Source organism: Rousettus aegyptiacus, unplaced genomic scaffold (assembly GCF_014176215.1).
Source record: "Rousettus aegyptiacus isolate mRouAeg1 unplaced genomic scaffold, mRouAeg1.p scaffold_m13_p_2, whole genome shotgun sequence".
NCBI classification, from domain to species: domain Eukaryota; kingdom Metazoa; phylum Chordata; class Mammalia; order Chiroptera; family Pteropodidae; genus Rousettus; species Rousettus aegyptiacus.
Genome location: NW_023416295.1, coordinates 99650794 through 99673398, shown reverse-complemented (window position 1 = coordinate 99673398; position 22605 = coordinate 99650794). Strand labels below are relative to the sequence as shown.

Here is a 22605-nt window from a genome sequence, read left to right as displayed (position 1 = left end):
TTGCTAAGCTTTTCCAAAAAAAGTGCTCATGTTTCTCTAGGGAAAATAAAAGTAGTGGCTTTAAACAATGAGCTTCAGATCTCTAAGGGTGCTGGTGGTCATGACCATACATCCTGCTCCCTCTGAGCCTGTATACATAATTTGCAAAGCTTCATGTGTGAGGGCTTTTTCCTAGTGTTCTTCTGAGTCAGAACATATCTAGTATTTTCAAGAGACCTATTCTGCTTTGGATAGTCAGAATCATGAATGGTTAATACAGCCCAAAAAGGTATCAAGTAAACCTGCGGGAGGTATGTATCATTATAGCCCTTCTGTACCTGGAGCCTGGGGTAGCCTCCAAATGCTTCCTTAAAAACAAGCATTAATCAGGCTTCCAACAGTCTCTTTCAAACACCCAGTGGTGGTCTGGATGATATACCTGCCTTAGAATATGCTGGCTCTAAAACCTGTCTTCTGTCTCTCGAGCACAGGTTCTACGAGCGTAGACGGAGTTCTGTGGTGCTCAACTTACCTGGACTTGAGGTGTTCCCTGGGGACCTCCTGGTGTCAGATGGAGCTGCTGATTACCTGTGCCACCCACTTCTGCTGCTGAATTCAGGTCCCATTTACTCAGCATACTTATAGTACATGCCTGCTATGGGAAGAATATTATAATAAGAAGGGAGGATTTTTAAAATATTTAATGACAAGTAGAGCATAAGACACAGAAAAGTTAAAACAGATATCTCACCAATCAAGACAGGCATCATCCATGAGTTACTGGAACCAGCTGAATACCATTCTGGTAATGGCTATTTCATTTACAGAGATGGACCAGGTATGGGCCTTCCATCACAAGGTCTTTTTGGCAAATAATTTGCCCCTGGTCCAGGACCTGGAACAGGTATACCAGTGATGATCGTCATCTTGGAGTTAAATGCCTTCTCTGGGCTGGTGGACACCTCCCCTTTCATTGTTGTAATATTACACCCCCACCCCACACCAGGCCATCAGCCTCACATTGGTATCTTCCAACCAGGTGGTACCATGTGGAGACAGAGGTCCTGGTGACAGCAGATTATTCTCAGAGCAAATTAGAGAGAGGCAACCTTTGGGGTAAATCTTCTGATTTTTTAATTCAGTTGTGAAAGAAAATAACAACTGTGGTGTTTGGAGTACATTCCCCATGATTCTGAAGATAGCTTTCGAGAGCTAGAAAGAGACTTAAAGATTATCTATTTTGTAGTTTTTGAACTGATTTTGTTCTTAGCAGAGCCCTTTTTGCAAAAGAATCCTTATTTGAAAATCCAGTGTATAAAATAGTTTAGGTGGGGTTGCAATGTTTGAAAATGGGGCAATTTCTGAATCTTCACCTCTCAGGCATCCCCAGAAGTCTAGGACACCTGGAAACATGGTTTAAAAACCATCCAGCTCATTCCTCATTCACATATGTGCAAAGTGAGACCCAGAAAAGAGAAGCTGGTTTGTCAGAAGAATGGAATCTGGGCCTCTGACTGTGAGTTCTGTGTGTTCTCCACCAGCCTGCGTCAACCACCCATGATATTGGCAGCCGTAGTCTTTGCATGTGGAATGCAGAAACTATCAGTAAATAAATCATAACTAAATTTGTAGAGCCATAACACGGGCTCCCGAAGGGAAAATATCTGTGGAGCTTCTCAGTGAGCCCAGAATCAATAAACTTTGGGGGATTCTGGGAAACATGGCAGAGTGAAAGACATTCTCAGATCTCTCCCCTTGAAACAAAAATAAGCTGAACATCTAAAACTGAACAAAAAGCACCCAAACTGCACACCAGCACATCTCAGCATGGGATCTGTGCATAAAAACTATCACAGGTCAGAACCCTGGGTGTCAGGTGGTAGACTTGGAGAAATAAATAAGCTGCCTCTCACAGCCTCCAGAGCTTCTTGTAGGAGGAGAGGGAGGGGTGAAGGTGTGGTGACTTCCCTGAGCAGCCCTGCCTGGAAGTGCCGGGACATCTACGTGGCCAGCAGCAGGGCCCAGTCATCAGGGCAGAAAGCAGAGAAGCAGGAAGGGACTGCAGAAAAACAACAGTTGATTTTTACCAGCCCAAGTTGCAAAACCAAGGCTGAGCCACATCCCCAACTCACAACCCAGAGGACCCCCTCCCCCAATACTCTCCGAGACTGATCACAGTGAAGCCCCAGGGACATTTGAGAAAATGCTACCAAAACTGTTGCAAACACTGACAGGAGCTGAAAATGAGAATAGCAAATGTGATTAAATATCTACAAGAAAATAAAAAAAGATATTATTGAGGCTTTATATAAAGCAGGAATCCAAAAGGCTTCAACGCCACCTACTGGAAACCAAAAGAAAAGCCTTCTTTGTAACAGGCTAAGAGAGAGGTTTACATAATAAATCTTCTTTCCAGAAAAACAACAGAACACATTTTTCCATTAATGCTCAGGCAGAGAAATAGTCCATTAAACACCATGAACAACCAAGATAACAAGGCATCTCAGAGAGAAAGAGAAAAATCTCCAGAAAATTAACTTACAGACATAAAAATATGTGACTTAAATGAAAGAGAATTCAGGATGATACTTCTGAAAAAACTCAATGAGATCCAAAACAACTCAAATCAACAATTTCAGGAATTGAAAAAACAACTAAGTGAGCAGAGCAAGGAGATAGAAACCCTCAAAAGGAACCAAATAGAACTTCTGGAGATTAAAAACACACTGCAAGATTTAAAAAATGAAGTAGCAAGCTTGGAAAATAGAGTCGACCAAATGGAAGAAAGGATCAGTGATACTGAAGACACAAATCTAGAAATAAATCATGGAATAAGAGAAAAACCGAAGAATAAAAAATAATGGAAGAGAAATACAAGAACTAGCTAATACCATCAGGAGAGGAAACATAAGAATAATGGGCATTATAGAAGGTGAGGAAAAGGAGCAGAGACTAGAAAGTATTTTCAGACAAATAGTGGACAAGAATTTCCCAAATCTAAGGAATGAGATGGAACTTAAAATTCAAGAATTCAACAGAACACCCAATTATCTCAACCCAAAAAGGCCTTCATCAAGTCACATTGTATTAAAGTTATCGAAAATCAATGACAAAGACAGAATTCTCAGGGCAGCCAGGGAAGAGAAGATGGTAACTTATAAAGGAAAACCCATCAGATTATAATCAAACTTCTCAGTGCGAACCATACGAGCCAAAAAGGAAGGGAATAAATTTTAAAACTATTAAGTGAAAGAAAATACCAGCCAAGAATAATGTATCCAGCTAAGCTCTTCTTTAGATATTAAAGAGATCTTAAGACCTTTCCAGACATAAAAATTGAGGGAATTCTCCACTACGAGGCCTGCACTACAGGAAATTCTGAAAGGGATCAGCTCAACTAAAACAAAATAACAAAATAAGCCAAAACAAAACAAATATATAATTAGGAGTAAAGTGAATTAGGAGCAAATAGAAGCAGAGTGCAACCCTTACTAAGAACAGGGCATTACAAGCTTAAATAATAAGAAGAGAAGTGCTATAGCAAGACAGTAATGAACATTCAGCATACATAAGGACAAACTGAGACAACAATGACTGAAAAGAGGAGGATTCAAAGGTCCAAACTCACAAAGGGGAAAGGAGATAAGGCACATGCAGAAGAAAATGGACGACTACATATATATAACTATCTTTTTCATATTCATAATGGTAACCACACACCAAAGATTCAGAACTGAAGAATATAACATAAAACAAGAAGAACCAAAGGCAAAACCCACAAAAGCCAACCAAAATAAAGAAAACAGAAACATAAGGACAAGGAAACAATGGAAACACTGAGCTACCAGAAAGCAAATCATAAAATGGCTATAAGAAGACCTCATATTTCCATAATCACCCTAAATGTAAATGGACTAAACTCACTGATAAAAAGGCACAGAGTTGCAGAATGGATCAAAAAACAAAACCCAACTATATGCTGCCTCCAGGAGGCACATCTCAGCTCCAAAGACAAATATAGACTCAAAGTGAAAGAGTAGAAAAGGATATTTCAAGAATATGGCATTCAGAGAAAAGCAAGAGTAGCAGTACTAATATTGGATGAAATAGACTTCAAAATAAAAAAATAGTAAAGAAAGATACTGAGGAACACTTCATAATAATAAAGGGAATTATGCACCAAGAAGACATAACACTTATTAATATCTATGTTCCCAATCAGGGAGCCCCAAAATATGTAAAGCAATTATTAACAGAACTAAAGGGAGAAATATAACAAAATACTATCGTAGTAGAGGACATAAATACTCCACTGTCAGATATGGACAGGTTATCCAAATGGAAAATCAATAAGGAAATAACATCCTTAAATGACACATTACACCAATTGGACATAATTGACATATACAGAGCCTTCTATCTGAAAACAGCTGCTTATACATTCTTCTCTAGTGCACATAGAACATGCCCAAGAATCGATCACATACTGGGACACACAGATAGCCTCAACAAATAAATATAAGAGGGTTGAAATCATACCAACCATATTCTCTGATCATAATCTTAGTTGAACTAGAATTCAACTGTAAAAAGAAATCAGGAAGAACCACAAATAAATGGAGATTAAACAACATGCTGCTGAAGAATAACTGGCTCAGGGAAGAAATAAAAAAAGAGATTAAGAGATACATAGAAATGAATGATAACGAGAGTACAGCATATCAAAACTTTTGGGACATGGCAAAAGTAGTCATAAGAAGAAAGTTCATATCATTACAGGCCTACCTCCAAAAATAAGAATGAGGCTACATAAATAACTTAATGCTTCATCTTTAAAAACTAAAAAAAAGAACAAATGAAGCCTAAAGTCAGAAAAAGGAAAAAAATAATCAAAAATTAGAGCAGAAATAAATGAAATTGAAAACAAAACAAAACAAAACAAAAACAATAAAAAAAATAAATGCAACAAAGAGCTGGTTCTTTGAGAAGGTTAATAAAATTGACAAATCCCTGGGTAGACTCATTAAAAAAAGAGAGAAAGGACACAAATAAACAAAAAATGACAGACATTTCAGAAATACAAAGGATCATGCAAGAAAACTATGAAAAAGTATATAACACCAAATATAATAACCTAGAAGAAATGGACCAGTACTTAGCGAAATACAATCTTCATAGACATAATCAAGAATTGGAAAATCTAAATAGACCAATCAGCAATATGAATATTGAAACAATCGTTAAAAACCTACCAAAAAGTAAAAGTCCAGGACCAGATGGCTTCACCAGTGAATTCTACCAAACATTCAAAGAAGATTTAACACCTATTCTCTTCAAACTCTTCCAAAAAATCAAAAAGGAGACAATACTTCCCAACCCATTTTATGAGGCCTATATCACCCTGATACCAAAACCTGGTAAAGATAACACAAAAAAAGAAAACTATAGACCAGTATCTCTCATGAACACAGATGCAAAAATCCTAAATAAGATACTAGTGAGACAAATGCAGCAACATATTAAAAAGATTATACACCACGATCAAGTGGGCTTCATCTCAGGGGCATAGGTACCATCAACATACACAAATTGATTAATGTGATACACCACATAAACAAATTAAAAAACAAGAATCATATTATTATATCAATAGATGAAGAAAAGGCCTTCGACAAGATATAGCATCCTTTTATAATCAAAACACTTAACAAAAGTTAACATAGAAGGAAAGTACCTTAACATAATAAAGGCCATATATGACAATCCTTCAACCAACATTATACTTAATGGTGGAAAACTAAAAACCTTCCCTCTAAGATCAGGAACAAGGCAAGGCTGTCCACTGTCGCTACTGCTCTTCAATATAATATTGGAGGTCCTAGCAAGTGCAATCGGGCAAGAGAAAGATATAAAAGGCATTCAAATAGGAAATGAAGAAGTCAAACTGTCACTATTTGCAGATGACATGATTCTCTATATAGAAAACCCTAAAGACTCCACAAAAACACTACTAGAAACAATAAGCAAATACAGTAAAATCTCTGGATCCAAAATCGACATTCAAAAATCTATAGTGTTCCTATACTCTAAGAATAAAGTGTCAGAAAAAGAAGTGGAAAAGATTATTCCTTTTGCATTTGCAACAAAAGAATAAAATACCTAAGAATAAATTTAACAAAACATGTAAAGGACCTATATAATGAATACTACAAGACCCTATTAAAAGAAATCAAAGAAGATACAAAGAAATGGAAAGATATTTCATGTTCTTGGATTGGAAGAATCAATATAGTTAACATGACCTTATTACCTAAAGCATTATATAGATTTAACACAATCTCCATCAAAATTCCATTGGCGTTTTTTAAAGCAATAGAACAAAAAATCATCAGATTTGTATTGAAGAACCAAAACAAACAAAAAAAAAAATCCAAATTGCCGAAGCCATCCTGAGAAAAAAGAATGAGGTTACAAGCATCGCTCTGCCCGACTTCAAATTATACTACAAAGTGGCAGTAATCAAAACAGCATGGTATTGGCAGCAAAACAGACACACTGACCAATACAACAGAATTGAGAGTCTGGAAGTAAACCTATATTTATGTGGGCAAATACTTTTTGACAAAAAAAGCCAAAAACATACAGTGGAGAAAGGAAAGCCTCTTTGATTAATGGTGTTGAGAAATTTGGAAGGCCACCTGCGAAGAATGAAACTAGACTGTTTTCTATCACCACACACCAAAATTAACTTAAAATGGATAAAGGACCTGACTATAAGACCTGAAACAATAAAATGCTCAGAAGAAAACATAAGAACGAAACCCAAGGACCTTGGACTTAAAGAGGATTTTATGAATTTGACCTCAAAGGCAAGGGAAGTAAAAGCAAAAGTAAACAAATGGGACTACATCAAACTACAAAGCTTCTGCTCAGCAAAAGGAACCATCAACAAGATAAAGAGACAACCATTCGAATGGGAAAATATGCTTGCAAGCAACGCCTCCGATAAGGGCCTAATGTGCAAAATATACAAAGAATTCATACCTCTCAATAACAAAAAAAAAAAAAAAAATGATGCAATCAAAAAATAGAAAGTAGACCTGAACAGACACTTCTCTCTAGAGGACATACAAATGGCCAACAAATATATGAAAAGGTGCTCAACATTGCTAGCTATTAGGGAAATGCAAATCAAAACCACAATGAGATATGATCTCACATCTGTTAGAATAGCTATAATCAACAGGACAAGTAATGACAAATGTTGGAAATGATGCAGAGAAAAAGAACCCTCATACACTGCTGGTGGGACTGCGAATTGGTACAGCCACTATGGAAAACATTATGGAGGTTTCTCAAAAAACTGGGAATTGATCTACCATATGTTCCAGCAATCCTCTACTGGATATTTACCCCAAAGACTTGAAAACTCATATCTGAAAAGATATTTGCACACCGATGTTCACAGCAGCATTATTTACATTGGCCAGAATATGGAAGCAACCAAAGTGTCCTATGATAGATGATTGGCTAAAGAAGTTATGGTACATATATACAATGGAATATTACTCAGCCATAAGAAGAGATGAAATACTGCCATTTACAACAATCTGGATGGACCTTGAGATAATCATGCTAAGCGAAATGAGCCAGACAGAAAAAGTTGAAAATCACATGATATCATGTATGTGTGGGATATAAACCTAAAAGCAACAAATGAACAGGACACACGAAGACTCAGGGACATAGACAATGGACTAGTGGTTAGCAGAAGGTAGGGAGTGGGGGATGAGGGAAGACATAGACAGGGTAAAGGGGGTCAAATATAAAGGAGTTGTGGGAGGGTGAAGTGAGTAAAGGGGATCAGATATATGGTAGCTGAAGGAAGCTGGACTTTGGGTGGTAAACACACAATAGAATATATAGATGTCAAATTATAATGTACACCTGAAAATTATATAATTGTATTAATCGATGTTACCCCAAGAAACTTAATTAAAAAATTGCAAACTTAAAAAAAATAAACTTTGTTAATAGGGATAAATAAATAAATAAGTCTGTGTAGTTCTTCCTTCTTTATAGATCCCTTTACCATCTCCTGTTTTAAATGACACAGCAGTCCAAATGAAGATCTGCTGTCTCAAATGACAGTCGCTCAAATGAACAAACCAAGAGTGACTGAGTGATCTATTCAATAACAAGCTGAAGAAATTAGAGCTGGTTCTAAACACAGCATAACCTTAAGAGAAGTTAGTACATGTTCCATGATGCTTTGCAAAAGCTTTAAACTGGTTAACAATTAAAGCATTGTTTCCCAAAAGCTAGTCCCAGATAAGCAACTTCAGCATTACTTGGGAAATTGTCAGAAATGCAGATTCTGGGTTACCACCCAGACCTTCTGAATTAGAAACTCTGGGGGTGGGGCCCAGTAATCTGTTTTTTAAAGCCTTCTGAGGGATTCTGATGCCAGCTAAGGTTTGAGAACCATGCTAAGGAACAAGTCATAACTGCTGCATACTGCTTCTAAATCAACTACTTTTTTAAAATTAAGTTGTTTGCCTAGCATCACAAGAGATACCACATAGTAAAATTTATGCAACATTCCCACCAATTCCCTTTCTGTCCTCTTCTTAAGGAGTTTGGGAAAAAGCTCTCATATCCCCAAATCATGATCTAATACAGTGCTGCTCAAGCTTTGATGTGCATGAGTCACTTAAACTTATTGCTGAAATAGAGATTCTGATTCAACAAAGCTTAACATTTAATACAGATAATAAAAGATTGTGAATTTAATAAAGACTCATTTAAATCTTCTGAATATTTCTAGAGCATTCCTAAGACCCTAAAATTATCCCCGAAGTTAGAAAAGCAGAGAGAAAATTTTCAAGACCAAAGACCTCAATTAATCTGGTTCAAATTGCACATAATAATTTACTACCGAGCATTTGAGGGATAAGTGTAGTGGAGCCAAAGATTCTACCTAATATCCCCTTTAAAAAGATCAATAAGGTGGTCGGAGTTCAGAGTGAGCAAGATAATCCATTGGACAAATGCTTTCCAAGGACAGGTGCTTTCCAGTAGAAAAAGTCCCTCAAACACATACTTTATAGTAAATACTGCTCAAGTAATTGTCTCCATCTGATTAAAGTATTATGCAAAGTCTCCTGATGAACTTAACCGAAAGAGATACACCTATAAGACATCAGAACATCTCATCTAAACCTAAGAGATGATTCCCAGCTTTTTCTTGGCAATAATACAAATAGATAAAAAAAATAAATCAAGAGTTCAAAATCTTATCTCTACTCCTAATCATCAAAACAATATTATTGAATAATGACTTCCTTCTCAACTCATAACAACCCCTAAGGACTACTTGGATGGTAATTCACAGGGATAATAATAAACCCCCCACACGAAGACTGGTCTGTGTTGATGTTCCCTTACTTCAGGGGTCTGTATTTACCCACACCTGGGACACCTGGGGGTTATCAGGCTGATGCAGTCTTCAAATCTCAAGTTTGGTCAGGCTACATGCTGGAATGGTTTCTGGTAGAACACTATAATAATTAAGTCCTTTTAGTCCCAAAGTCCTTTGACTCTATTTTAACTTATTCAACATATTTATTACATTTTATAGGTTTTTCCCTGAGTGATGGGGGAAAGAAAGCTAAAAAACACTCTAGTCAAGAAACAGGACAACATCACCTTCAGGTAGCAATGGAACACCAACTTTTGATTCCAACATTGCTTCATTCACTCATCTAGATAAATGTAAATATTTATTCTGGGCATTCCCAAGAAAAGAGAAATTAAAGAAGGACAAATTCTATTTTGCTCATTTAAAAAAGCAGGTTTTTTTTAAAGCACTGCAATGATCTATCACTAGTTACTCAAAGTCTTAATGTATTTTCTTTAATTTCACCCACCAGAATCCAGAAAGCCAAGATGGCCTTTCTCCAAGAGAGGAGTGGTAAGTGTTGTGCATTGTCATTTTTGTTTTAATTAAGCCTCCTGTAGCTAAATAAGAAATGGCTAAAGAGTCACTTTATCTTTGCATGATGGCAGATGGCATATGAAGTTTAAATTATGCCATCACATTCATAGTAGTGGCTACAGAACATGCCAAATGAGGCCATTTCGTGCAGTAAAACAGTGCCAATTGCCAGTGGTTAATGAGCTCTGCAAAAAGAAGAAGAAGAAGAAGAAGAAGAAGAAGAAGAAGAAGAAGAAGAAGAAGAAGAAGAAGAAGAAGAAGAAGCAGCAGCAGCAGAAGAAGAAGAAGAGGCAGCAGCAGCAGCAGCAGCAGCAGCAGCAGCAGCAGCAACAGCAGCAGCAGCAATACTAATATTGTGATGCTTTACAACTCCAAATTTATAACTTCATACAGTTTAGGAAACACAGCTCACTTGATAAAGTAAACTTGATAAGTATATACCCAAGTTTGCAGTCAGTACCATCCATATTGGGAACACTGAACATTTACTGAGCTGTTACAGAAACAGATTCCACAAATACACTTCTATTTCTTGGAAAGCCAGTTGGATTAATCCTTGTGTTTTCCTTTAATTCATTCTTAGTACCATCAATTATTAAAGAGTCATAAATCAACATCTGTGGTCCCTGTTTCTTTACTGCCTAAGATAAGAGTTAGCCACAATGCAGCCTTTCCTCCAGGCATGCTGGGAGTAGAGAGAAGGAGCATTTCTGACCACAACCTGACTCTTCACTCCTCTTTTCTGGAGAAAAAGGGAGGACCGACGGTGTGTTTTCCCAGCAATACCAGTTGTAATGCACACACACCGCAGCAATAGTAGGGCCTTATGGGTAGTTACTGTACCTCATTCTATTAAATATCTGCCCACATGGCCTCTCCAATCAGTTTATCAACATACTGCTACTTCAGAGATTTTGTTGACACACACATTGACAATTTTTAAGTACTGTAGCTAAATTAAAATCTCTCTGAGGTTCCTATCCTAGCTATTCCATTTATTTCCTCATCACAACCTCCTTGTGAGGCCGGCATTATTACCAACCTTTTACAGGGAAGGATCTGAAGCTGAGGGAGGTGACTTCATTTGGGCAATGTCATAGAGCAGTACGTGGAGCAGCTGGGATTGGAATCTCTGAGGGCTTTGTCCAACAGAACCTCCAACGTATGTGCCATGCACTGGACTGGATACCTAAGATGCCAAGATGTCCATTGTCATCTCACAATTGAGAAGGGTGGATTACCATGTAAATTAGAAAAAAAAAATGTGATAAATGGCTTGCACAGTGTTGCAGGTTGGTAGGCAGTGGTCAAGATACGCAAAGACAGAATAATTAGTGGAATAACAAAATGTTTCAGCCAATGAATGTTCTCAGTAATGAAGAGCCATTCATTTTTTGAAGGATGCAGTATATGTGTCCTTCAAATTAATGTCTATTTATTCCTTCATCCTTCTAGCCTTATTTATAATGTAATCCATATCTATATAAATGATAATCCATATAAATATAACAAACATACCACTACATTGTTGTAATATATTTTTCCGATCTCTTCTAGGATTTTTCTTTTCTTACCTTCCTTGCTTCTACCCTTCCTTTCTTCCCAACCAGCAATAACAATATTAGTAATAAGATATAATGTTTACCATGGTGTTAACCACTGTTTCTATTTACACGTGTTCCTATTTATGTGTGTCATAGTTTACATATGAAACTGAGATTCCGAGAGGTTGAGTAGCTTGCCTGTGGTCACATAGCTTATGAGCGGCAGAGTAGGGATTTGTCCCCCTCAGTCTCAGGCCATCTGGCTCTGAGTCTGTTTCAGCCCCAACATTGAATTTCTCCATCTGTGGTGCTCCTTAACCAGACCTGGACACTTCTCCCTCTTATATCTCAACAGTGCTCTCAAAGATCTTGTCTGTTCTCATAGGTTCAAAGCCATCTCTTTGTCAACCATTCTAAAATGTGTATATTCACATTCATATGTCATATGTGCCTGTTTTACTCTGTTTCCATGTCACCAGTGCCTACTATAAATTTCCATTCCACTCACATCTTAGTCACTAACTTTGAGACCCCAGAATTAACCATGGCTTCTTACTCTTCTTCACTTTCCATATCCTCTCAAAAACCCTTCAAATTTTCTCATGGTCTCTCCTTGCCAATGCCACCATAGTGGAAGCAACATTGTGCTTCCAACAATGTTGTTACTCTGATTTACTCTGAAGAGTTAATGTGACCTCAGAGAGGACTGTGCCCTCCCTTCTCACTGGTGTATCCACCAAGCACTTTGGTCAGGAGGTTGGTAAGACCATAGAAAGCCATAGTGAGTGCCCTTCAAGAGAGAAGCTTAAATTTTAAATTTAAATTAAAAAAATTTTTTTTTAAATTTCTACAACATGCAGTCACTATAGTGACTGCAACAAAAGGCATATGTCCCAGTTGCTGTAGGTGGTCCCCAACCTGCTCCAAGATTTCTTTGCTAATGTAGAAGCTAATGAGTCTCTAATAGGTTCTTCTCTTTCCATGCCATAACCTTACCAGAGAAATCAGCCTCGGCCCTTTAGAACATACTGAAACTATTACAGGATCTCCTTTCAGAATACAGGCTGCTACCTATCCACCACAACAGATAACCCTTGCCTTCTCTTGCTCACTAACATTAAGTTGAATGACTTCCACCAGACGGCTTAGATCCATGCCAGCATCCTGCATCCTGAGGCAATAGAACAAGTTAAAAAGTTATTTGTGATAAACATTTGTTTGAAATGCAGCCAAGATGACTTTAGAAAACCTTACACATCATTATAGGATAGCTTCTTTTTGGTTCAGGTGGTAAAATGAACTCTTTAAGTGGATAATTCATGATATTGCAACAGAATATTGAATGAGTAAACAAAAAAGTCACAACTCATTAATTTGGAAAAGCAAGTTATGCAAGAATGTGCAAATATGACACCAGTAAAAATTAATTATAAATATGATCAGAAACAGGTTTTCAGTGCTTATCTGAGGGTAGAGATTACAGGTAACTTTGATTTTCTTTATGTTTTTCTTTGTTTCTCAGATTTTCTGCAATAACCATATGTTTCCTTTGTAATCAGAATTTTTTAAACTAACATTATTAAAAATAAAAACAATGACAAGAATAAATGGGTAGACTTTCCAGCATAAAGCTAGACTTTCCAGCATATTCTAGTATTCTTTAGCAGAGAATTATTGTGTTTCTTTAGCACTCTGGGCTTTCCTCAGTAATATGCTAAATGAGGGATGGAACCTTCTGATGCTAAAGTCCTATAATTCTGTGTTTGGAAAAGTTAGAACTGTGAGGAATGTTATATGAACCCACAAAGTGGGTGTGAGACCCAGAGTCCACCTATTTACTATATAACCATTCCAAGCCTTGGATTTTTTTTTTTTTTCAGTAAAATGAAAAGTTTGGATCACACATTCTCATCAGTTTCTGTCCTCCAGATCTGACGTTCTGTGGTTCTGTGGGTCAGGCTGTGCCCGGGACATGGCTTTTCCACTGTTAGTGGCTTATAGACAAAATGCGCAGTCTATTCTGATGCACGTTAGGGAATGAAAGTACAAAAGATACTGAGGCTACCAAAGTCGTGTCATTAAAGAATTCATGTTTGAAAATCCTGTTTCTAACCATCTTCAAGCAGGGCAAAGACAAACACAAGCATATATCCGATCTGGAAAACTGCCTTTCCTCTGTGAAGATTACAGACTTCAGAGGCTATGAGTTCCACAGCCTTAAGGTAATCTCACAAATTGCTTACTATGTAGCATGGCTTCTTTTCTTGTTTTAGTCATTAGTTTATTACCTTTATTCGTGTAACAGCAAAGTGCCGGAGAGGAGTCCGGAGCTGGGCCAGATAAGGTCTGCTCTCTCTAATACATACTGAAAACTCATGAAAGTCCTTTCATCTTAAATACAGCAATGGACATGAGAGGCCCTGTACAAATTTTGACAGTTATTACTCTTATTCACCTCAGGGCCCCAAATTCCTCATTCAAAAAATAAGTTAGTTTTGATAAGACTATTTCTAAATGTCTCTCTAAACTTTAAAACTCTCATTTTATGATTCTTCAGGAGTTAGTTGCAACAAGCTTTGCTGGAGGAACCTGGATTGAACTTCCCAGCTCTGTGTTTGGGGTTTTTTGCAATAAACTTGCAAAAGGCTCATGAAATTCTCAAGCAAAATACAAAATGAGATCAATTTGAGTTTCTTTTTATTTGAACTAAAAATAACATATGCCACGCATCCCAAAGCCACACAGTGAGGACTGTGATTTGGGCAGCTTAAGGAGCCACAGCCAAGAGGGAGGCCTGCAGCAGGAAACCTGATTCAGGAATGCTTGTTCTTGCTGTATGGCAAGTCGAAGCAAATGATGAACAGGGCCACCCAACGAAGCAGAAATGTTTTGTTCTTTCTTTTCTCCTATGTGCAGGATAAGACCTGGAATGAAGTCATGGAAACACATCAAAAACTTCCCGTTGATCAATTAGACTTAAGAAAGCAGCAAGAGGCCATGTGGGAACTTTTCACAAGTGAATGCACTTATTTCTTGGACCATTTATTAGTTCTTAAGATGGTAATGCTGGGTTTAATTTTTGTAGTAGATGGACAATACTAATTTGATTTTGGGGGGATTTGTTTTCCCTTTTTATGCTGAAGAAAAAAAGCTGGTGAGGAGGGCCTTAGAGTTCTCCTTTTTCAGGAGATCTTAAAAAAAAAACAACTTTACCTATTATCTACTACTTGGTTGTCTCTTCATTATTTTCTTAAACATAACCTCTCAGGATAGGATGTGATCTTCTAAGTAAACTAGTCTAGCTCCTCATCTGATGTACGAATCTTTTCTGCCTATTCTCACAGCCACCCTCAAGGTGCCATTCCATCACTGGTCAGCTTCCTCTTTTGAAGCTCTTTCTCCCTCATGAGCGCTGCTAGGCCATTGCTACCTATCAGCTGCAGGGCCAGTTAGAGATTTCCAGGCAGCCATCTATATCCAATGCAATAGGGTTGTCTTAATATAGGGAAGAGGCACATAAACTACCCAAGTTTACCAAGTTGTATTTAGAGCCTGCAACTTGCTACCAGAGCACAGGGAACTTACAGACAAAGGAAGATTCCTGCTGAGACTGCTAACAAACACAAGGCATTCATGATGTCTGCCATGTAAATGGTGACCCTGAGGTTATGCAGTACTACAGCCCTCATCTGGTGAGGCTCTGAGCAGAGAATTCCTTATAGGAGAACCAGAGGGCAAGTGAGGGCAAGGAAGCAGCTGTCTTACTGCCTTCCAAGACCACTGGGGGAAAAGAGCCACATTGCTCCCAAGGTCGCCTCTGCCCATAAGCACTTTCGAATCCTGGCTAGTCTCTTACACAGAAAAAAGTACTGTGTTGGGAGACCTGAGTTCAAGTCCTGAATCTGTCTCTGACTCGTCATGTGACCTTAGAAAAGTCTAGTTCTGCTTTTATTTTTTTTCCTCCCTGGCTGCTTGAGGGTCAGCTGCCATCACAAAAAACACAGTACTCTCTGGACCAGGAAGTTCACGACCGAGTGACTACCTCAATGGAAATAAATGGTCAGCAATGTCCTTTATCCTGGAAAGGCAACAGTGCCTAACACAGAAGTTCAGGAAAAACTAGCCAAAATGTACAAAACCACACCACATGTCATCTTTGTATCTGGATTCAGAATCCATTTTGGTGGTGGCAAGACAACTGACTTTGGCATAATTTATGATTCCTTGGATTATGCAAAAAAAAATGAACTCGAACACAGACTTGCAAGACATGGCCTATACGAGCATAAAAAGACCTCAAGAAAACAGCAAAAGGTACACAAGAACAGAATGAAAAAAGTTAGGGGGACTACAAAGGTCAATGTTGGTGCAGGCAAAGAGAAAGAGTAAAGATTCATGAGTACATTTTTCATGAGAAGATTAATGAACTAAGAACTTTTAAGTGAAAAAAGAAAAAAGTAAAATCTAGTCCTCCATGCCATGTCCTAAACCAGAAGTTGGCAAACGTTTTCTATAAAGGTCCAGATAGTAAATATTTTAGGCTTTGCAGGCCACGTGGTCTTCATTACAACTGCTCAGCTGCTGGGTAATTTATAAAGGAATGTGCAAAGAAACCATGGATAATTTATAAAGGAATGTGCATAGCTGTGTTACAATAAAACATTATTTATGAAAATAGGTAGTGGGCCTGGTTTATCCCACAGGCTGTCATATGACAATCCCTGTCCTGTATAGAAAAGGGATGACAATATCATCTCTGGTTGTCTCATAACATCTGAACAGTGTGATGATCAGATTAGTTTTCTTTGAGATCTATCAAATGACATACAAATGTCAGTTATTATTTTCTGTAAGTAGTATTTATCATCAGTCACAGCACCATATACTTTAACAGCAAAATGTAAACCACAAAGACTCTGAGAAAATGGAAACTTAGAGAGTGTATCATTAGGATACAGAAAACTAGCTTTAAAAAAATACAGGATTTTACTGATCCACGTGACTGTAAAGTCCAGAAGTAGGCGAGATTTCAACATTTGTTTGATCGAGGACAATTTTTTTTTTTCATCTTTCATTCTTGCCTTCCATGGCATCAGCTTCATCTTATGGCTGCTTTTCTGCTGCAGTCACAGATAGCTGCTGTCCTTAAGCCCATGGAAGGAGAGAGGAAGAGAGAGAAAGAGAGATCCTCTTTTCAGCATTTATAGCAAAAGTCTTGAATTTGATTCTGATTGAACTGGCTTAAGTCACATGCCCACTTCTGAACCAACTACTCTGATAAGAAAGAAATGTGCTGATGGGCTTAAGGCAATCAAGACATACCCCTGAGAGTAAGGTCTGCTTTCCACATGGCACGCCAAGGCCTGGGGAAGAGTAGACACATGGGTCAAAACCAGGATGATGTTAGGGAAGGGGAGCGTTGAAGCTGCAGAGCGTGAACCCTCCGATCTGTACTACCTCCCCTGCCCTAACGAATAGCACAGAACTTGCTGTTCCACTGTCAGCTGCTACGAACTTTTCAAATTAAAATTTTCTGTTTAAAAAAAAGACCAATTTTAGTTTATTTTCCAAAGTCCTAGTGTATTTATAGGATACATGTTTCTCTCTTTATACAATCATTATGTTTCCCAAGGTTGCTTATAAATTGGAATATTTATAATTAGTAAATTCAAATGCTAAAATAAATATCCTGGAAGACTCGATATTTTTTAACAATGGCAAAATTTTCAGTAGAGCGAAGAATCTTATAGCAAAAAGACTGTTTTTTCTAAATTTTCCCAATTTATCTATAGTAATGACTTCTGTTTCTTATAGTTACATATCTTAAATACTTGGATATTGACAACCAATACTATATAGATTTGGGGAAGCACTAAGTCCGTGGTTCTCAAAGTATATTCCCTAGACCATCAGAATCACTTGGGAACTTGTTAGAAATGCATTTTCTCAGAATCCATCAAAGACCTACTGAATCAGAAACTCTGAGGGTGGAGTCCAGTAATCTGTGGTTTAACAAGGCTTCTCGGTGATTCTGAAGCAAGTTTGAGTCCCATTCACTGCATGAATTAAGTAATATGAAAATGGGAATTGGAAAGTTTGTGGTCTAAAGTCCAGTCTTTTCACACTTAATATTCTTGAGATAATTGTTCCCTTTGAATGCTTCATCATTTTTATCAAAGTATTCCTATTTCGATAAATTGATTTCTCTTTAGTTTATAGAATGAGGGGAAGATTATCTGTGAGGATTGTAGTTCTTTCTTGACTTGCTGTATGAAAGCATCATATCAAGTATCAAAAAAGACCCCCTTAATGTTTTTACTAATATTTAATGCTTTTATCCAAATCTAGATACCTTTCCAGTGATCAGCTTTTTAGCTCATCATTTCTCTGAAAGCAAAAGATATTTGGATCTTTCGCAAAGAAAAGAATAAATGAGAACTTAGCATGAATGTTTTGGTATCATTAGTGCTGTTGGCAAGAAGAGAACCTGTGAGATTTCTTTGACTCTGGGAGGCAGAGAAAGCCCATTTGAACAGATTATATTCGACAGGAATATTGTTGGGGAACCTATCAGCAATAACAACTTGATACAGAAGAGTACATTTTCCATATGTTCTACGGAGCTTAAATGTCATCATTTGTTTTTAGAAAAATCATTAGGCCTTAAAAATACCGATTTCTAGACTGTTTTGTAAAGTTATACTCAGGAGGTTTATGCTTAATGTTCTTGCAAAAGCCAAGTTTCAAAATGGGAAAATAGAAAGTAATGTGCGTTTATTTTTTTAAGATCTTCATGAATACACTAAAATATCTACAAACTCATGAATATCTCCTGGATGTGGATTTATGGAGACTTTTTGCAAACCTGGAGGAGTTAAGTCAGGTGAGCCAAAGTAGGAAGATGTCAGTAGACATGTTTTAAAATTCACCTGAGGATTGTAAAAATGCATGCTTGTTCCATTTCTGTGGCTTGTATTTCGTACTGGAATATGAATATGGTTTATTCCCCTATATAACTTTATGGTCAGGTTAATAAGAAAGAAATCTAAACATGCATTGATATCGTTCCAATAGATTGCAAATATCGGCCTTCAGTAACCTTTTTAATATTTCCTTGGCTGTTTAAGAAAGTAAACATGTTCCTGAGATCTCCATCATCTTCATAAATGTTTATTCTTAATGAATATCCTTTTCTCACATGTATTATAAATAATATCTTTCCCCTAAAAAGGAAGAGAAAAGAGATTCCAAAATAAATTTATTTTAAAAAATTTATAAGGAAATATATATTGAAAAAGAAAATAAATTTGAATTTTGTCAGAAGATAAATTTGAAATGAAAAACATCTGTAAGAATGATATTTTAAGTTCATCAAATATTTATTCCTTACCCCCAGCTGTGTGCCTACTCTTGTGTTCTTTCTTTCTGGCCCTAGACAAGCTTTGGTTTTGTGACTAGTCTTTTTGCCATCATCAAGGAGTATGTCGGTGCTTCTGAGACTTCACCATCCATGGACTTCATTTCCGTGCTCAAGAAGGTAAAATCCTCCTGAGATCTCAGCTTCGTGTAATAAATTCACCTGCATCCCAGGATAGTTGTTAATATCTACTTGTTTTTGTTGTTGTTGTTGTTATTCCTGAGGAAGTTCCACCAGCACCCTCCCACAATGTTTTCAAAAATAACTTGCAGATTCTATTTTCCCATTGTCGCCTCTCTTGTGTGGGTTTTATTAACACAGAAACCTGCGAGTATGGAACACCCATTTCCAAGTCTGTTTTTTAAATGACTTCAGTTTAAAGCAATATTCATGGCAATAGTTTGTGTGGACTAATTACATGGTTCAGTTGTTCTTCTAAGAAAAGCACCAGTCTCACAGAAATTAACAAACAAACAAACAAATAAATAAATGAACTTTCAAACCTGTACCCCTGGTTTGATAAATGCTGTTTATTTCTTGAGTAGATATTCGGGCCTCCTCCCCCCTTTTTTTACTTTGAGCTTTTAGATTCAGTCCCTCTGAATTCTCATTTAGCAAGATTTATATTCTTACAATCCATTGAAAAACATAGATTGAGCACTTATCAGGTGCTTAAACATGGGGCTGGTACCCAGTGCACGATAACGTGCAAAACCAGACACATTTCTGGTCATGGGAAGTTTTCAGTCTAGTTGAGGAGAAATTAATTCAGTAACAACAGTAATAATTATATAATCAAAGTGAGATCAATGCTAAGGAAAAAGGGAACAGATATTATGAAAGAAATCTAGGTTGGGGCAGATTGTCAGGTAGTTACAGATTGGAAATTCTTCTTGGGGCAAAGATGCTTGAGGTAAGATATGAAGAAGAAGGAGTATTTAATGAGACAAAAATAAGCAAGAAACTAGGTAAAAAGTAAGGAGATCCTTTAGTGAACTTTGAAAATGGATTCGAATAAGAAAACTTTTAAAAAATCAAGAGAAAAATGTAAAGTGTTGGAAAGTAGCAAATTGTGGGCTCTCTCAATTTACTTAAAGTCAGAAAAATTTTAAATTGAGTTTTAAGTAAATAGTCTGGAAAAATACCAATTTCTCATCAAAACACATAAGTTGTTTTTTAGTCTACTCACACTCCTATAACAAAACATTACAGACTGGGTGGCTTATAAACAACAGAAATGTATTTTTCACATTTGAAGAATGGAAGTCTGAGATCAGGGTTGGAATGGTTGGGTGAGGGCCCCTTCCAGTCACAGACTTCTCGTGTATCCTTCACATGGCAGAAGGGGCTAGAGAGGTCTCTGGAGCCTCTTTACAAAGACATTAATCTCATTCGTGAGGGCTCCACCTTCATGAGCTAATCATCTCCTGAAGGCACTACCTCCTAATAGCATCACATTGAAAGTTAGGATTCAATATATGAATTTCAGGGGGACAAGAACATTTACAGCATAGAGTAAGTGAACTTATAACCTGCTTAAGCAAGGGATATTAATAGACTCTTTACTAAAGGTCCATAATATAACCCACATGCTAATGCTTCATATTATGTTACAGATGTGAAAAGATGAGCATAAAAGTTTTTCCTAAATTTAAAAGGTCCTTTATCACTCCGATTAAATTCAGTCGTACCAGAGTAACAGTCCCCAAATCTCAAACACTTGGTTCATATCTCACTTACGCTCCACTTCTATTTTGTCACTGTCCGCACTCTGGGACCCGTGCTGAGGACACATGCTGGGGGAGCAACCACCACCTGGAGTGTGACCAGTGGCAAAGACATAAGAGACTGGGGCAGAGAACTCACTGACTCTTAAGTTTCTGCCTAAAGCAGCACATGGCATGTCCGTTCACATTTCGTCATCCAAGGAAGTCACATGGCCAAGCCTACCTTCAGCAGAGTTGGTACATATAATCTTCCTCAGGAAGGGAAAATAGATGAACAGTACTACAGCCTCACAAGAAGCTCGCCAGCTTTAGAATTGGAACATTTTGTTATTCACATTTTGTTATGAGCCATGTGAACAAATTACTGAGAAGGAAACTGAGGCTTGAAAAGGTTAGAAAATGTGGCCAAGGTCACATAGCTAATGGGTTGCGGCACTGGATTTCTAAGACTGACCATATACGGTCTTAAAAGTTGCCTCCTACTAATGATATTTCTAAAGCATCTCAGTGCCCTGTGAAATCTTCTCTTTATCTCCAAGCTACCAACAACCACCCCTCTGCCCTCTAAAAAATAAATTCAGATCATGTGTTTCAAATTACTTCTTGCTGGAGCCAAAACGTGACATTTTCCCCCATAGCATTTTCTCCTCTGTCTTGTAACAATATTTTGCTAGTTTTCGTTATCTCTGCCTTTATTACTGTCACTTCCTTTAGTGGCTTCTTAGGCTTGGTCTGCTTTCTGTACTCACTGTAGTTATAATGTAACTAAAAACTGTGTCTTTCTTCTTTCATTCCACCACATCATGACACTATTGAAAATTCCTCAATGGGACCCATTATTCACTATATTAATTAATAAATATATCGAGGAGCCCATAGGCTTAGCAACATAGCAGGCACCATGGAATCCTGAAAAGAAGGTCTGTCAGTAAGGAGAAAGAAGCACTGGCGAAGTGTAAAGAATAATTCATTGCCAAGAAAGACATTTAATTGAGATAGTGGTACATTGTGTGTTGTGCTCTGTTCAACCATTATATTTATGAATATGTAGATATAAATTGACCATTTGCCTTATTCTAAAATAAATTTGAGATGGCTTATAAATGTATAGTTGTTACAGCAAATTTAGGACATTAAATAGAAATTATAAAGAAAAGAGAAGATAAGTGTTAGATTAGTAAGACTGTTATACAAAATGCATGTTACTAAACACAGTACATTTAGTAGAGGTGCCAAATTGGACTCTAGAGTTTTAGAAGCCACCAGGAGAATTAAGGATATTTTTAAGGAAGTTTTGATGAAAAATTGAGTGTTGTTATTTTAATCACTTACTACCAACACAAACTCAACATAAACCAACATAAGCACTGAAATTAAATGCAATATTCATTATCAGTTACCATGAGGAGAGTGTAGACCTCAACAAAGTATAAACAGAGGTAAAGGGTGAATTACATCAAGATGTCCTTCATAAAATTTAGGTATGGATAAAGAAAATGATTTATGGAGAAGTTAACTGTTTATTGTGGGAATGCCATCTTTTAAAAGAATATTTATTCTGATGATAACTTGTTTCTATCCATACAGTCATAACTCCTGCTTGTTGATAGTGACTCCTCCACTTTTCTCTGTTCTAGTAAGTGATAAAAGTGATGAGAAAGAGAGTCTATCTGTGCTGCCCTTGCCCTTTGATTCTCCTCCTGCTCTTTTCCTCTTGCAGTATTTCCGAGGGAGCCTCTGTCAGAGCCACCAGACCTACTGCCTGAATTATTCAGCTGCTGTCTTTTATCTTGAGAGCCTGAGGCAGAGAAACGACTTTGGAATTTACTTAAAAGTAAAGTACCATTTTCTTTTCTTTTATATTTTTCCTGGGACTCTTTGGCATAATAGGTACTAGGAATTAGTATACCCAATTAAATGAGAAAGAAGAAAAATAAATGA

General features: G+C 37.2%; 2 protein-coding genes across 6 annotated transcripts in view; both read left to right on the top strand.

The window, feature by feature from the left end:
- PLEKHG7 (pleckstrin homology and RhoGEF domain containing G7) overlaps positions 1-22605 on the top strand; it is a 61655-nt gene that overhangs the window by 17242 nt on the left and 21808 nt on the right. For 2 of the 5 annotated variants that reach the window (XM_016147668.2, XM_016147685.2), the window contains 7 exons: positions 471-598; positions 9912-9952; positions 13647-13742; positions 14437-14580; positions 18308-18403; positions 18956-19057; positions 22385-22498. In XM_016147668.2, coding sequence (XP_016003154.2) covers positions 471-598; positions 9912-9952; positions 13647-13742; positions 14437-14580; positions 18308-18403; positions 18956-19057; positions 22385-22498 — 721 coding nt within the window. Of the gene's footprint in view, positions 1-470; positions 599-9911; positions 9953-10047; positions 10237-13643; positions 13743-14436; positions 14581-18307; positions 18404-18955; positions 19058-22384; positions 22499-22605 lie in introns of those variants that run through there. The other 3 variants (XM_016147660.2, XM_016147676.2, XM_036237974.1) reach the window with 2 other exon arrangements.
- On the top strand, positions 15562-17224 carry LOC107512299 (40S ribosomal protein S24-like). The gene has a single exon (XM_036237975.1). It carries the CDS (start codon positions 15577-15579, stop codon positions 15907-15909), a length of 333 nt encoding a protein of 110 aa, XP_036093868.1. The 5' UTR covers positions 15562-15576; the 3' UTR covers positions 15910-17224.